The sequence below is a fragment of the Phyllobates terribilis genome, unplaced genomic scaffold, assembly GCF_046119375.1.
Source record: "Phyllobates terribilis strain yellow unplaced genomic scaffold, ASM4611937v1 Scaffold_9__5_contigs__length_417890890, whole genome shotgun sequence".
Taxonomy (NCBI): domain Eukaryota; kingdom Metazoa; phylum Chordata; class Amphibia; order Anura; family Dendrobatidae; genus Phyllobates; species Phyllobates terribilis.
The window spans coordinates 149,950,877-149,967,496 of NW_027362769.1; the positions used below are offsets into that span (position 1 = coordinate 149,950,877).

At 40.8% G+C, this 16,620-nt stretch overlaps 1 protein-coding gene across 25 annotated transcripts in view; it reads left to right on the forward strand.

Annotated features, from left to right (window-relative positions):
* The window catches only part of NEB (nebulin), a 203,011-nt gene that overhangs the window by 76,933 nt on the left and 109,458 nt on the right, over positions 1-16,620 (forward strand). For all 25 annotated transcript variants that reach the window (XM_073647182.1, XM_073647185.1, XM_073647188.1 and 22 more), the window contains 19 exons: positions 612-719; positions 804-1,115; positions 1,198-1,404; positions 2,448-2,552; positions 3,216-3,323; positions 3,625-3,936; positions 5,223-5,426; positions 5,513-5,617; positions 6,394-6,501; positions 6,662-6,973; positions 7,276-7,479; positions 7,558-7,662; positions 7,883-7,990; positions 12,607-12,918; positions 13,865-14,068; positions 15,042-15,146; positions 15,472-15,579; positions 15,713-16,024; positions 16,104-16,307. In XM_073647182.1, coding sequence (XP_073503283.1) covers positions 612-719; positions 804-1,115; positions 1,198-1,404; positions 2,448-2,552; positions 3,216-3,323; positions 3,625-3,936; positions 5,223-5,426; positions 5,513-5,617; positions 6,394-6,501; positions 6,662-6,973; positions 7,276-7,479; positions 7,558-7,662; positions 7,883-7,990; positions 12,607-12,918; positions 13,865-14,068; positions 15,042-15,146; positions 15,472-15,579; positions 15,713-16,024; positions 16,104-16,307 — 3,543 coding nt within the window. The remainder of the gene's footprint in view (positions 1-611; positions 720-803; positions 1,116-1,197; positions 1,405-2,447; positions 2,553-3,215; positions 3,324-3,624; positions 3,937-5,222; positions 5,427-5,512; positions 5,618-6,393; positions 6,502-6,661; positions 6,974-7,275; positions 7,480-7,557; positions 7,663-7,882; positions 7,991-12,606; positions 12,919-13,864; positions 14,069-15,041; positions 15,147-15,471; positions 15,580-15,712; positions 16,025-16,103; positions 16,308-16,620) is intronic.

A 16,620-nucleotide genomic window follows, 5' to 3' on the forward strand; every position in this document is an offset into this window, starting at 1 on the left:
CAGGAGTTCACTGCCCCCACAAGCAGAAGGCAGGGGAGTAGTGCGCGCCTGAAGTCAGAACCTGACGAAACTCCTTTTAAATATGCACAAAGAAAAAGTTTAACAAAGAAACATCCAGCTCCCACGATCCAGTAAAATACAAGATGGATGTATTCGACAAAAAATATCAACAAGAAATGTAACACGTTTCAGATCACTTTTGATCCTTCTTCATGTCATAAAAAAGTATCGTAAGTAATCTGAAACACATTACATTTATGAAGAAGGACCATAAGTGAACTGAAACGCGTTGAATTTATCAAGGATCATAAGTGACCTGAAACGCGTTCCCCCCTTTCCATTCCTTCAATAGGGGCATATAGACATAATTGGGGTCTGCTTCCTGCAGGCTAACATTCAGTTTATCCATGCATTACATTCCCATACAAATAGGTCCACGCAATACTACATTTTCCCTGTACCACCTACATCTTTAAATAATAGTGTGGTCTATATTAAAATGTGAAGAAATATTGGTATTACTCACAATATAACTATTTCTGTAAGTATTTGACTTTTCTTTTTTATTTATACAACAATTAATATTCTTTATTACTTCACATAAAATGCAGAAACTGTACAAATCTGGATGGCAAGAGGCGGTTAAGAAGGGCTACGACCTCAGGCCAGATGCCATTTCTATTAAAGCTGCCAGAGCTTCTAGAGACATTGCTAGTGACGTAAGTATGAGACCGATGATGGGTGCACAATTAGTGATGTTGGATTTTGTGAGCAATCTGAAATTTTTGGGGGGTTCTTTTTAGTTTAAATACAAGCAGGCCTATCGTAAGCAACAAGGACACCACGTTGGTTTCCGAAGCCTACAGGATGATCCTAAATCCGTATGGGCCATGCACGTGGCCAAGATCCAAAGTGATCGCGAATACAAGAAAGACTTCGACAAATGGAGGACCAAGTTTAACATGCCGGTAGACATGTTGGGCTTCCTGTTGGCCAAGAAATGCCAGACGCTGGTCAGTGATATTGACTACAAACGACTTCTGCACAACTGGACTTGCCTGCCTGACCAGACCGCCTTCGTCCAAGCAAGGAAGGTCTACGAGATCCAGAGTGACGTAAGTTTTTTGATGTAACACCCGCATTCGATGAGCAGCTCGAGATACGAACGATGGTCACACGTTACTTCTTCTTTTTCAGAATGTCTACAAAGCAGATTACAATGAATATATGAAGGGCGTAGGATGGATTCCATTTGGATCTCAAGAAGCTGAGAAGAACAAAAAGGCCATGGAAGTTCTCAGCGAGAAGAAATACCGCCAACACCCAGACAAACTGAAATTTACAAGTTTGCCCGACTCAATGGAGTTTGTCTTGGCCAAAAATAATGCACAGATCATGAATAATGTAAGTTTATCCTGCAATGATGGAGCACAAATTTGATCTAAAAACCTATATACATCATTGTGGTCAATGGACATGGTAGGAAAGTGTATGGATATGTTCCATGTTGTCATATCCTACAGTATTCTTCATATCTAGTTTTCTTCTACAGTTCCGTCTGAACCCATCGCATTCAGACTCCCTCAGTTGAGGGAGTCAAACTCAAAGGGTCCTAGTTGAGGTGGTGCCAGGAACCAGTCTACAGGCCACCTCAGTAATCCATGGCCGATGGACAGGAGCCCTAAGAACTGCCTTTTATCTTCTGGCATCCTGGCTCTTCTTTTGGCATGACATTATCGTTGTGGTGTGATGCACATGTGGCTTCATACCAAGCCGGCTAATCAAAGGAGAAGCCGGCAAGGGGCATAACTATGATAAGTGCAGAGGTTGCAATCACACCCGGGTCCTGGAGCCTAGGAGGGCTCAAAAGGTCCATTTGGCCCCTATGAAAAAGACTATTACTATTGAAGACCCAGGATAGTTGGGGGCCCTGTTGGAAATTTTGCATTGGGGCCTATGAGCTTCAAGTTACGCTACTGGATGTTGCCACGTAGGAGACGATTCTCAGGGCTCCCGTCCATGGACCACAGATTACTGATGTGCCGATGGACCTGCGAATTGATTTGAACCAACTTTAGGTCCTAGTTAGGGTATAGCTGCCATAAAGAGACATCCCATAATGATGATACGGTCCCATTATATAAACGGAGCCCATTCCATTTTGGTTTTGTCCCATCTTAACAGTCAGTGAGATCCTGCACAGAGATGTAGACTCCAATGTAGGAAGTCGTAACTGTATTTAGGTTCCCTTGATGCAGGCAGAGATGAGACCCCACCGTCCACCCGACATTTATGACATATGACATTAATGTCCAAGATCACATTAACTCTTTAAATCTAAGATTCTCTATAAAATTTAGATTTCGTTTAATTTTTAAAGTCTAAAAACTAAAAAATTTAAGTTTCAAAAGTTTTTAAAAAAGTAATTTCTTACTTTCTTTCTGTAGAAACTTTACAAAGAAGCCTGGGAAAAAGACAAGACACAAATTCATGTTATGCCGGACACACCGGAGATCGTACTAGCAAAAGCAAATGTGATCAACATAAGTGAGGTGAGTGTTCTGTAACCCGTAGACTGATGCCGGCAGACAGAAGATCGGCTAAGAAAGAATGTCTGAAGTCGTATGAAATTTCACGTTTTTTTCCATTTCTGTGTTCAGGGTATAGCAAGAATATTTTTCTATTGAGCTTTGATTTTTATATGAGAATTGGACAATTATGCACAAGGTAATGCCAAATATGTATCACCTCGTGCATAATTGTCCCCAAAGGGGGCATGCATGACTTTTTATATTTTGTTTTTTTTTATATTTTTAATATTGTTTTACATATTTTTATTAGTCTCTTTATAATCAATATATTAAAATGCATACATAGTATTTATATAAAATCTGATGTCTATTCTACCCAGTAAAAAAAAAAATTATAAATAGGATCTGTTTACTGTTTCACTTTCTCCCTGCCTTAAGCTACCACAAGGGGGAGCCTGTTGTATACAAAGCTGCCATTGGACTCAATTACAAATCAGTATGCAGTAAGCGCTCAAGCTCCACCTAGTGGTGAATGCAAGATTTAATTTTTTTAATATGTTCTTGTGATGCTTTGGTAAAAATAAAAATAGATAGATGTTAACACCTGGAATAGCTTAATTATGTTAAATGTAAATTTCTGTTTTGACACAAAACTAACAAATATCAATATCATTTCTTGTATAGAAAAACTACAAAGCGGGCTACGAGGAGTTAAAGAAACAGGGCTATGACCTGCGTGTCGATGCAATACCAATAAAGGCTGCCAAATCATCAAGAGACATTGCCAGCGATGTAAGATTAGCTTCTGATTGATTCATTGCTAAGATAATTAACCAACCTTATAGTTCCTCGTTTGTAAAATGTAATTATTCTATTTTTACTCTAATGGAAATTTGCTCATCATACAATAACTTTAAGCCAACTAAAAGGATAGCTGCAGTGTAAAGCATGGTGGTTAGATAAAGCACAATTTTGAGAATCCAATGAGATAAGGATCTGATAGATGACTGCTTTGATATATTGCTTATGGACAAGGCTGCCTGTAGAAATAGAAGCCAGAAGTAATATTTACAATTTTTTTTTCTTTCCTCAGTACAAATACAAAATTGGTTACAGAAAGCAACAAGGACATCACATTGGGTTCCGCAGTCTCAAAGATGACCCCAAGTCTGTATGGGCCATACATGTAGCCAAAATCCAGAGTGATAGGGAGTACAAGAAGGAATATGAAAAATGGAGGACCAAGTTCAATACACCAGTGGATATGCTGGGAATATTGCTGGCCAAGAAATGCCAGACACTAGTCAGTGATATTGACTACAAAAACATTCTTCATAAATGGACCTGTCTACCTGACCAGAATGACGTGGTACACGCCAGGAAGACGTACGATCTGCAGAGCGATGTAAGTACAAGTCCCATTAGGGGACCCTCATCTCATTTCTAGGCCTAGCTGTCCTTAGAAATACACTCCACTGGTCAGACACCTTAGATAGCCGCTATCCAAACGCTCAATCGACCCCACAGTTATCTCTTCCTACTCCCCCAAACACATTGACATTCGGCTTGGCTCGAGCATTTGCGTGTTCTCAATGGGCGGGCTCCTCTGGTAGCGGCTTTTCCCCCCTAAAAAAAGTGATAGAAAATCTGAAGTGCCCAATCTTTCCCTCCTCCGACATCATCTGTCAAGATAAAGTCGCCGGGGATGGCCCCATATACGTCTCGCCGAAATCTATGGATTTGTTCAACTTTTATCCAATCGCATCGTTGGCACTAAAGTTGAGCAAAAACTTTCGGTAGCCTGAGGACGCCGAACAAGAGCCCTGTGAACCTCTTCCTACCTGTCGACATCACCGACGCTTCTTCTGATTAGTAGGCCTGGCATTATGTCATGAGTACGATGATGACATCACGCCGGGGCTACTAATCAGAAGAGGTGCCGGGGATGCCGACGGGTAGGAGGTGGTTTGCAGGGCTCAGGCCCAGCTAGTCATGGACTTGCGACTTGGCCATGGGGACAGGGTCCTGTATATCTTTTTGCTCAACTCTAGTTGACATATCTATAGAAATGGATGAACCTGACCAGAAACACGGACTTTCTGTGGAAGTACGGAGTCCGGGGGTAAGTCTATGGTGGCGCTGACGAGAGAGAGAGGGCGAGAGAGGAGAGAGAAATTTTTTTTTTTCCCTTTCAGAGTTTGGGCAACCATTATTTTTAATGGGGTTCAGGTTCTGGTTGAAGTTCGGCTACTGTTCTGGTACCCACACCGAACATTTAAATAAAGTTCGGATAGGGTACCAGAACTCGAACTTCCACCGGACAGCCCATCCTTACGTATCTAGACAATTGTACCACTATCTAAAACTGGCCTCATCCAACACACTAAAGTTATAATTGCAGCAAAATTGGCCAAATTTGTCCACAATTGTCCATATTTTTGATCAGTGGTTTTGGCTACAGTGAATTTGCCACAAGATTTTCATGGGTTGGATGGGGATTTTGTTGCAGATTTCGCCTGGGTTCACTTTTTGCATGTGAATTTTCGCTTCGACGTGAAAGATTTGTTGTGGATTTTTTTATAGCTTCCACACCAAGTCACAATACATCATCGCTCGTGCAAAATGTATCACTAATTACGGCAATAGTTAATATCCTAAATATAATGTGTCCTTCCGTTCTGCTTCTTATAGGTTCAGTATAAGTCAGATCTGCAGTGGCTGAAAGGAATCGGCTGGTCTCCTTCTGGTTCTTTGGATGATGAGAAAAATAAGCGGGCTTCAGTCATTATAAGCGAGAAGAAGTACCGTCAGCACCCTGATAAATTCCGCTTCACGAGCACTACCGACTCCATGGAACTGGTGCTGGCTAAGGCCAATGCAGACATTATGAATAAGGTAATGTTTTTACAGCTTTTTACCTAGAAATAATTCAGACTCAAAAGGACATCTCAATGATTCTTACGTGATTTTCTTTATTTCAGCGCTTGTATACGGATGCCTGGAACAAGGACAAGACACAAATCCACATAATGCCCGATACACCCGAGGTCATTCTTGCCAAACAGAACAAGATTAACTACAGTGAAGTGAGTAAAGGTGTAATACTCCATCAATGTGAGAAAAAAATCATGTAAATTTCAGCAAATTTGTTGCTTATTTAATATATTTTTAAGTGTCAAAATGCTGATGTTCACGTTTTTCACCAGGCGCCCTAGTGTTGATGGACACTATTAATTTCCTCGCGTTCGTAAAAGTGCTTGTAAAACAAGTAACTTCGCAATTTACCTCTTACTAAAAATCCTCTCGGTTCTCAATAACGGAGAGATTTTTCATTTTATAGTTTGCTGCTTGTGGTCTAGGTTACCGGCACAGCTGCTGTCTATCAGAGGTGGCCAGTTGCCTAGGCAAGGAGAGCAGCGCTTCCAGGCTGTTTGCTATAGAGCTTGCAAGCGCTGATCTGAAGCTGGACGGATCCAGTGTCTTTGCGCTCCTCCGATGCTGCAGAGGTCAGGCTGCCTCTGCTAGCAGCATCGTTGTGCATACAGTTCAAAGGTGTGATAATGTTGCTCATCCAATCATTCAGGAGCGCAGTGCTCCCCCTGGCAAGCAGGAAGCTGGTAGACAGGTGAGCCATGGGCTCCTGATCAGCCATAGTTAGAAAAACCCCTTTAATAGCATCAGTCTACAGCTGTATACAGATTGGCCCCCTAGTGGTGAAAGTGATCACGAACATTTTAACATATTCACCATTTAGTGTTCCTTTTTTAAGATTAAATAAATTTCAACAATTTATACAATTAAAACTGGTAGAAAAACCTAAAAATTCTGCTTAAAATTTTCAACTATTGCTTTTTTTTTGTAGAAACTGTACAGACAAGCACTCGAAGAATCCAAGTCAAAGGGATATGACCTCCGTCCAGATGCCATCCAGATAAAGGCAGCAAGAGCCTCCAGAGACATCGCCAGTGACGTACGTTTTTTTAATATATCCTTATGCTACATTATAAAGTGGGTGGGTTTTATGTTTAGTTTATGATTATATTTACTAATAAAAAAAAGACAATGAATAAATTGAGAAAAATATGTAGATAATAACATTTTTTAAAATTATTCTTTTTTTTTTTTTTTAGTACAAGTACAAAACTGCCTATAGGAAACAACAAGGACACCATGTCGGTTTCCGCAGCCTACAAGATGATCCTAAATCTGTATGGGCCATGCACGTGGCCAAGATCCAGAGTGATAGAGAGTACAAGAAAGATTTCGATAAGTGGAAGACCAAGTATAACATGCCCGTGGACATGTTGGGATTCGTGTTGGCCAAGAAGTGCCAGGTTTTGGTCAGCGACATTGACTACAAGAGGCCCCTGCACCAGTGGACGTGTCTACCAGACCAGAATGATGTGGTCCATGCCAGAAAAGTCTACGATATCCAGAGTGATGTGAGTATACAACTAGAACCAAAGCGGTATTATTACTGAATCATGGAAAATGGAAGTTCATTGGAAAAGTTAAGAATGGGTTCTCCACCGCACTCCTTTAGGATGATTTTCAGCATATCTCTGACGCTTGGAAACCCAAATCCCGAGTCCCGTTTTCTAGGCAATGTTTTTTAGTTGGGTATTATAGCGGCATAGTTTTGTGCAGTGTGTGCAGGTATTATTTAGTATTTACTATGAGTAATAAATATCACTGCCCATTTAGAAATACAGATTATGCCTCATGTCTTTTCTTTCCCCTACAGAATTTGTACAAGGCTGATCTGCAATGGCTGAAGGGAGTAGGCTGGGTCCCTATCGGTTCTTTGGAAGTTGAAAGGTCAAAGAAAGCTGGAGAGATTTTGAGTGATAACAAATACAGGCAGCACCCAAACACCCTTAAATTCACCAGCGTCACCGACTCTCTGGAACTCACCCTGGCCAAAGCTAATGCTGAAATAATGAACAAGGTAAATTCATATATAGATCGTAAGTGACGAAACTTGTCGTATACAGACGAGAAAAGTTAATATAATTTTCTTTTTTAGAAACTCTACACTGGAGCCTGGGATAAGGACAAAACTTCCATTCACATCATGCCGGACACACCAGAAATTGAGCTGGGCAGACAGAACAAAATTAACTACAGCGTTGTAAGCAAATGTGCATTAGTATCTTGTATATGCCGATGTATAATAAATGTAACGCCGCAGGGCTCCAGTATTGGACCCACCATCATGAATGGAGATGGTTTATTCTCCTGTCTTTCCATGGGTTTCCCCCCCATAATCAACGGATATATAAAATAAAGTTTACTTTTAATTGTTTTTAGTCTTTTGTAATCTGAACTGAACTAAATTGTTCCTTATGTAGAGTCAGTATAAGAAGGCTGTGGAAGACTCAAAGAAGAAGGGCTACGACTTGAGAGTCGACGCCATCTCCATCAAGGCTGCAAAAGCATCAAGGGATATCGTCAGTGATGTAAGTATCCAATGAATGAAAAATGTCATCAGATCAAACTTTGACACTAGGTAAAAGTTACATACTTGCGATTACGTTTTGACCTCCGGAGTTTAATGTAGTTTTCCGTGACTTTAATATTGATGACCGATATCAGATCACTCGAAATGCTCACCAGTCATCTGATTGAAGGGTGCGTGGCACACCGGAAGTGGCACAGTTTCTTTTAGGGCTCATGCGATACGACAAAACATCAGATCACACGTGGAACAATGTTATTCTATGCGGCCGTGCACATGTCCGATTTTTTCCTTGGATACAGTCTGTCCGAAGAAAAAAATCGCTGCATGTCTGAGTTTGATCTAATATTCGGATTGCAAGTCAATGAGTGCTTGGAAAAACATTAGACTGCACTTTGATGGCATCTGAGTGCAGTCCGATTTCAACGGACTGACAGAATAAAGAAGATGGAGACATTTTTTTCTCCATCCTCTGCTCATCCGAGAGAACCGGAGCACACTGTGATGACACTCTAATCAGAGTGTGATTTTCATAATCGTCACGATTCTCTCGGATGAGAACATCTATGGTCACCTGCACCTTGCCTTATTCTGTAGCGGCCATGAATGATACTGCAGCTCTCTCCTATTCACGTGTATATATATACAGTGAAGGAAATAATTATTTGATCCCTTGCTGTTTTTGTAAGTTTGCCTACTGACAAAGACTTGAACAGTCTATAATTTTCAGGATAGGTTAATTTTAACATTGAGAGATAGAATATCCTAAAAAAAAAAATCAAGAAAATCATATTGTATAAATTAGATACATTTTTTGCATTTTGCAGTGAAAAATATGTATTTGATCCCTCTGGCAAACAGCACTTAATACTTGGTGGCAAAACCCTTGTTGGCAGCACAGCAGACAGACGTTTTTTGTAGTTGATGATGAGGGTTGCGCACATGTCAGGAGGAGTTTTGGTCCACTCCTGTTTGCAGATCATCTCTAAATCATTCAGATTTTGAGGCTGTCGCTTGGCAACTCGGAGCTTCAACTCCCTCCATAAGTTTTCTATGCGATTAAGGTCTGGAGACTGGTTAGGCCTCTCCATGACCTTACTGTGCTTCTCTTTGAGCCACTCCTTTGTTGCCTTGGCTGTATGTTTGGGGTCATTGTCTTGCTGGAAGACCCAACCACGACCCATTTTTTATGTCCTGGTGGAGGGAAGGAGGTTGTCACTCACGATTTTACGGTACATGGCTCCATCCATTCTCCCATTGATGTGGTGAAGTAGTCCTGTGCACTTAGCAGAGAAACACCCCCAAAACATAATGTTTCCACTTCCATGCTTGACAGTGGGGACGGTGTTCTTTGGGTCATAGGCAGCATTTCTCTTCCTCCAAACACGGCGAGTTGAATTAATGCCAAAGAGCTAAATTTTTGTCTCATCTGACCACAGCACCTTCTCCCAATAACTCACAGACTCATCCAGGTGTTCATTGGCAAACTTCAGACAGGCCTGCACATGTGCCATCTTGAGCAGGGGGACCTTGCGGGTACTGCAGGATTTTAAACCTTTAAGGTGTAATGTGTTACCAATGGTTTTCTTGGTGACTGTGGTCCCAGCTGCCTTGAGAGCAATAACAAGTTCCCCCGTGTAGTTTTAGGCTGATCTCTCACCTTCCTCATGATCAAGGATACCCCACGAGGTGAGATTTTGCATGGTGCCCCAGATCAATGTCGATTGACAGTCATTTTGTATTTCTTCCATTTTCTTACTATTGCACCAACAGTTGTCTCCTTCTCACCCAGCGTCTCACTTATGGTGTTGTAGCCCATTCCAGCTTTGTGCAGGTCTATGATCTTGTCCCTGACATCCTTAGAAAGCTCTTGGGTCTTGCCCATGTTGTAGAGGTTAGACTCTGACTGATTAATTGAATCTGTGGACAGGAGTCTTTTATACAGGTGACTATGTAAGACAGCTGTCTTTAATGCAGGTAACGAGTTGATTAGGAGCGTCTAACTGGTCTGTAGGAGCCAGAACTCATAATGGTTTGTATGGGATCAAATACTTATTTCTCACTGCAAAATGCAAATAAATGTATCTAATTTATACAATGTGATTTTCTTGTTTGTTTTTTTTGGATATTCTATCTCTCAATGTTAAAATTAACCCACCCTTAAAATTAAAACTATAGACTGTTCATTTCTTTGTCAGTGGGGAAACTTACAAAAACAGCAAGGGATCAAATACTTATTTCCTTCACTGTATATATAATAAATACATACAATAAATTAATAAATGAATAATAAATATTTCTTAAACCCGAATCTAACAAGTTACACTATTCCAAGCTCCATTTTTTTTATTATATTTTTATTTCTTTTTTATTATATATATCTATGTCTATATAGATATATACAGTACAGGCCAAAAGTTTGGACACACCTTCTCATTTAAAGATTTTTCTGTATTTTCATGACTATGAAAATTGTACATTCACACTGAAGGCATCAAAACTATGAATTAACACATGTGGAATTATATACTTAACAAAAAAGTGTGAAACAACTGAAAATATGTCTTATATTCTAGGTTCTTCAAAGTAGCCACCTTTTGCTTTGATGACTGCTTTGCACACTCTTGGCATTCTCTTGATGAGCTTCAAGAGGTAGTCACTGGAAATGGTCTTCCAACAATCTTGAAGGAGTTCCCAGAGATGCTTAGCACTTGTTGGCCCTTTTGCCTTCACTCTGCGGTCCAGCTCACCCCAAACCATCTCGATTGGGTTCAGGTCTGGTGAGTGTGGAGGCCAGGTCATCTGGTGAAGCACCCCATCACTCTCCTTCTTGGTCAAATAGCCCTTACACAGCCTGGAGGTGTGTTTGGGGTCATTGTCCTGTTGAAAAATAAATGATGGTCCAGCTAAACGCAAACCGGATGGAATAGCATGCCGCTGCAAGGTGCTGTGGTAGCCATGCTGGTTCAGTATGCCTTCAATTTTGAGTAAATCCCCAACAGTGTCACCAGCAAAGCACCCCCACACCATCACACCTTCTCCTCCATGCTTCACGGTGGGAACCAGGCATGTAGAGTCCATCCGTTCACCTTTTCTGCGTCTCACAAAGACACGGTGGTTGGAACCAAAGATCTCAAATTTGGACTCATCAAACCAAAGCACAGATTTCCACTGGTCTAATGTCCATTCCTTGTGTTCTTTAGCCCAAACAAGTCTCTTCTGCTTGTTGCCTGTCCTTAGCAGTGGTTTCCTAGCAGTTATTTTACCATGAAGGCCTGCTGCACAAAGTCTCCTCTTAACAGTTGTTGTAGAGATGTGTCTGCTGCTAGAACTCTGTGTGGCATTGACCTGGTCTCTAATCTGAGCTGCTGTTAACCTGCGATTTCTGAGGCTGGTGACTCTGATAAACTTATCCTCAGAAGCAGAGGTGACTCTTGGTCTTCCTTTCCTGGGGCGGTCCTCATGTGAGCCAGTTTCTTTGTAGCACTTGATGGTTTTTGCAACTGCACTTGGGGACACTTTCAAAGTTTTCCCAATTTTTCACACTGACTGACCTTCATTTCTTAAAGTAATGATGGCCACTAATTTTTCTTTACTTAGAATTTGTATTATGGCAAGAAAAAAGCAGCTAACAGTCTATTCAGTAGGACTATCAGCTGTGTATCCACCTGACTTCTGCACAACACAACTGATGATCCCAACCCCATTTATAAGGCAAGAAATCCCACTTATTAAACCTGACAGGGCACACCTGTGAAGTGAAGACCATTTCCGGTGACTACCTCTTGAAGCTCATCAAGAGAATGCCAAGAGTGTGCAAAGCAGTCATCAAAGCAAAAGGTGGCTACTTTGAAGAACCTAGAATATAAGACACATTTCCAGTTGTTTCACACTTTTTTGTTAAGTATATAATTCCACATGTGTTAATTCATAGTTTTGATGCCTTCAGTGTGAATGTACAATTTTCATAGTCATGAAAATACAGAAAAATCTTAAAATGAGAAGGTGTGTCCAAACTTTTGGTCTGTACTGTATATACATATATATATATATATATATATATATATATATATATATATATATATATATAAATAATACCTATAATAAATGAATAATGAATATTTCTTAAACGCGCATCTAACAAGTCACAGCATTCCAAGCGCCATTTTTATTGATTTTCTCATTTAAACATGAAAACCCCAAACAGAGAGGTAAAACAAGCCATATAACAAATACAGAATGTCCTGTATCTGTTTCATTTTCCCCCATACAGACCTTATTAAAGCCAATATAGCTATGTTCCAAGCACAATTTTTAGCGATTGTGAAACTGATTTGATGCAGAACCTTTTAAGGAACCGCAGCACCATGAGTATAATAAAACTCAGTAAATACTAAAATCACTAAATAAAATGTTACAGGTCGTACATTTTTAGGAAGTAAGGTACAGACAGATGAATCAATCTTTAACTTGACATTTGCCGCATCAGACATGTCAAGTAAAATTTTCTTAGGTATCAGGTCACATGTCAAGATGAAGTTTGCTACATCAGTATTTACATAATATAAGGTATAAAGTGTCATTTGATGATTGACTTTTTCATTCTCGCTTCTCCAGTTCAAATACAAAATCGGATACCGCAAGCAACAAGGACACCACGTCGGCTACCGCAGCCTTCAGGATGATCCGAAATCTGTGTGGGCCATGCATTTGGCCAAAATGCAGAGTAACAGAGAGTATCATAAGGACTTTGAAAAGTGGAAAACAAAGTTTAACATGCCGGTGGATATGCTGGGCATCGTGTTGGCCAAGAATTGCCAGACATTGGTCAGCGACATTGACTACAAGAAGCCTTTGCACCAGTGGACATGTCTGCCAGACCAGAATGACGTGGTCCATGCCAGGAAGGTCTATGATATCCAGAGTGATGTGAGTACTATCTGCAGACATTTATTAATTAATATTACATTATTATTATTATTTATTTATATAGCACCATTGATTCCATGGTGCTGCACATAAGAAAGGGTTACATACCAAATTACAGATCCTACTTACAGTATACAAACTAAGAATGATAGACTGGTACAGAGGGAAGAGGACCCTGCCCTTGAAGGCTTACATTCTACAGGATGATGGGGAAGGAGACAGTAAGTTGGGGGGTTGCAGCAGCTCCGGTGGAGGTGAGGCGGCAGATCCGGTGGTGGTGAGGAGGCAGCTCCAGTGGTGTTGAGGAGGCAGCGTGGTCATTGCAGGCTGAAAGCTTTCTTGAAGAGATGGATTTTCAGGTTCCGTATGAAGGATTCGAATGTGGTGGATAATCGGATGTGTTGAGGCACAGAATTCCAGAAGATGGGGGATATTCGAGAGAAGTTTTGGGTGAGGAACGAATAAGTGTGGAGGAGAGAAGGCGATTTTGGGAGAACCGGAGATTATGTGAGGGAATATATCGGGAGATTAGTTCAGAGATGTACGGAGGAGAGAGGTTATCGATGGCTTTGTAGGTCAGTGTTAGTAGTTTGAACTGGATACGCTGGGCAATTGGGAGTCAGTAAAGGGATTTGCAAAGGTGGGTAGCAGAGGAGGAGCGAGGCGAGATGAACTAGTCGGGCAGCAGAGTTAAGGATGGACTAGAGAGGTGCAAGAGTGTTAGCAGGGAGGCCACAGAGGAGGGTGTTGCAGTAGTCGAGGCGGGAGATGATGAGGGCATGCACAAGCAGTTTAGTAGATTGAGGGTTGAGAAAAAGAAGGATTCTGGAAATATTTTTGAGCTGGAGGCGATAGGAGGTGGCGAGGGTTTGGATGTACGCTGCAGTTTTCCACAAAGTTTGTTACTTATGCTAAACGCATTTTCTTCAATTTATTTTCGCGGCAGAACATGTACAAAGCAGATCTGCAGTGGTTGAAAGGAATCGGATGGGTTCCAATTGGCTCGTTGGAGGTGGAGCAGAACAAAAGAGCGGGTGAGATTCTAAGTGATGCGAAGTACCGCCAGAAACCAGATACTCTGAAGTTTACCAGTGTGACAGATTCTATGGAGATGACTCTTGCAAAAGCCAATGCTGAAATCATGAATAAGGTGAGCGTTAAAAAAAAAAGTTGTGTGCGATAAGAATTGCCCCAAGTAAAATACATGCCATCTCTTGGATTTATTGTTTTTTTTTTGTTTGTTTTTAATGCCTTTTATTAACTATGAGCACATTTTTTAAAAAATCGAATTTGCCAAATTTTTCTCCTAAAATTAGGCTAGAGGCAAATCAATATGCCCCAAATTACTGCAAGATGTGGGTAACACTCTGAGCGCTCTTAGGACTGTATCCTAACCCTTTCCAGCTTTTTAATACAAAAACAGCCTTAGAAATGTTAAAGTGACCTCAGCCTATATAGGTAAAGGGATGGTAGCTGTTCTTCACTGCTGTCCTATCACATAGTATCTATACACATTTGTCAGTGTTTTGTAGCTTCCCCTCCCCTATCTCCATTGCTATCCTGCAAGCTGTAACGTCTTCTCACTATCCAGATTCACCGCAGAATGGCTGCTGCCTTCCTTGCCTCTGCTTTTCTACTGGCTATGATAGTCCCTCCTCATTGGTTTTGCTATGACATGTGATTTGATTATGGGAAAGCCCACCAGGCTGGATCTAAGGTTATGTGTGCCTTCTGTAGATAATGTAATCTTCTGCAATGTGTAAAATTTTCATTCTAGGTACTTAGCGCGAAGCGAATTGCAAATTGTTCATATTTGCCAGGTTTGGTGAATTCAGCAGAAATGTTTCATGAAAAAGGGCATAAGTAAGACCAGATGTAAAATGTCATATTATGGATTCATACAGAATGGAGCCACAATGTGGCCTTGTGCTGAGCCCTAATGTGTGTAGGGCATTAGCTGTATATATCAAGAAGGTGTAAAAAAAAATATAAAACTGCTTAGGATTCGTCAAGGAGCTGCACTTGCCAGAGAGTGCTTAGGTTGGTTGCTGCTGAATTAATTCTTATGTGATACAATTAGGAAAACATGGCGGTAATCATACAAATATTGTTTTTTTTTCTAGCGCCTGTACACCGACGCTTGGAACAAGGATAAGACAATGATCCATGTTATGCCAGACACTCCCGAGATTGAACTGGCAAAACAAAATCGTGTTAATTTCAGTGAGGTAAGCGTCCCTCATGTGGGCATATGTCCTTAAGTAAATTACTTAAATTTGCATTTAGCATGTGTATTGAGAATTTAAGTTTTGACTGCCCCAGACAATGTGAAAGGTAAAAAATATCTGCACAAAACCACAAATATATTATTATTATTATAGCGCCATTAATTCCATGGCGCTTTACGCCTTAACATATATGATCAAACAGCTATGGCAGCTCATACATGTGGATGGCTGTGCATGGCGCTGCAACATCTCAGTTCCAGTCTAGTTGCCAAGTCACTTAGTTTTGCCAAGTCTAATAATTAGTCTTCTTAATTTCTTCTTACAGAAACAGTACAGACTTGCTTTGGAGGAAAGTAAAAAGAAAGGTTATGATTTACGTGTTGATGCCATCTCAATCAAGGCAGCTAAAGCTTCGAGAGATATCGTCAGCGATGTAAGTTCTGATAAGTCTAAAAGTAGTACTATATTTAATCCAACTTTCAGAAGTAATAGTAAAGCACAGAAAACAAATTAGAACCATTCATTGTATAATATTACATTTTGGAACTTTTTTTTTTCACCCATAGTTCAAGTACAAAAAAGGATATCGTCAGCAGCAAGGACACCATGTTGGGTTCAGAAGCTTATTGGACGATCCCAAATCTGTATGGGCCATGCATGTTGCCAAGATCCAGAGTGAACGAGAGTACAAGAAAGATTTTGAGAAATCAAAGACCAAGTACAACAGCCCCGTGGAAATGCTGTCTGTGGTTTTGGCAAAGAACTGCCAGAAATTAGTTAACGACGCTGATTACCGCCATTACCTTCACCAATGGACGTGTCTACCCGACCAGAATGACGTCATACAAGCAAGGAAGGCCTATGATCTCCAGAGTGATGTATGTGATATAACCCAGGAAAATATCTCATTCTTCAATGTAGAAGATATCTAAATATTGGCTTTAATTCTCCTCCTAGGCCATTTACAAATCCGATATGGAGTGGCTTAAAGGCATTGGTTGGGTCCCTGTTGGTTCCTTGGAAGTTGAGAAAGCAAAGAGGGCTGGAGCGATCCTGAGTGACAATGCTTATCGCCAGAAACCGGACACCTTCAGGTTCACCTCTATTCCTGACTCAATGGAATTGGTTCTTGCCAAGAGCAATGCTCAGACTATGAATAACGTAAGTCATTTACAGGGAGTTCAAACTCAAAATGGATGAGTATTACAATCCAATTTAGCTTTTTCTCTGATTTTACATCAATCTTAAAGACGCATCATAGCCAAGTGATCATCTATGAAATCTTTACAACCCTACAGCCCTAGATAAAGGCCCCTATACTCATTAGTAAAGTAGGCTGAACCTGCCCATTGATGGGGCCAGCCACTAGTCTAATGTATATGGGGCCTCCCAACTCTCCCCTGATGGATGATGTTGGGGAAGGGAAGGATCCAGCCTGTTGGATCTTCAACATCAATTCCTCATATTTTCACCC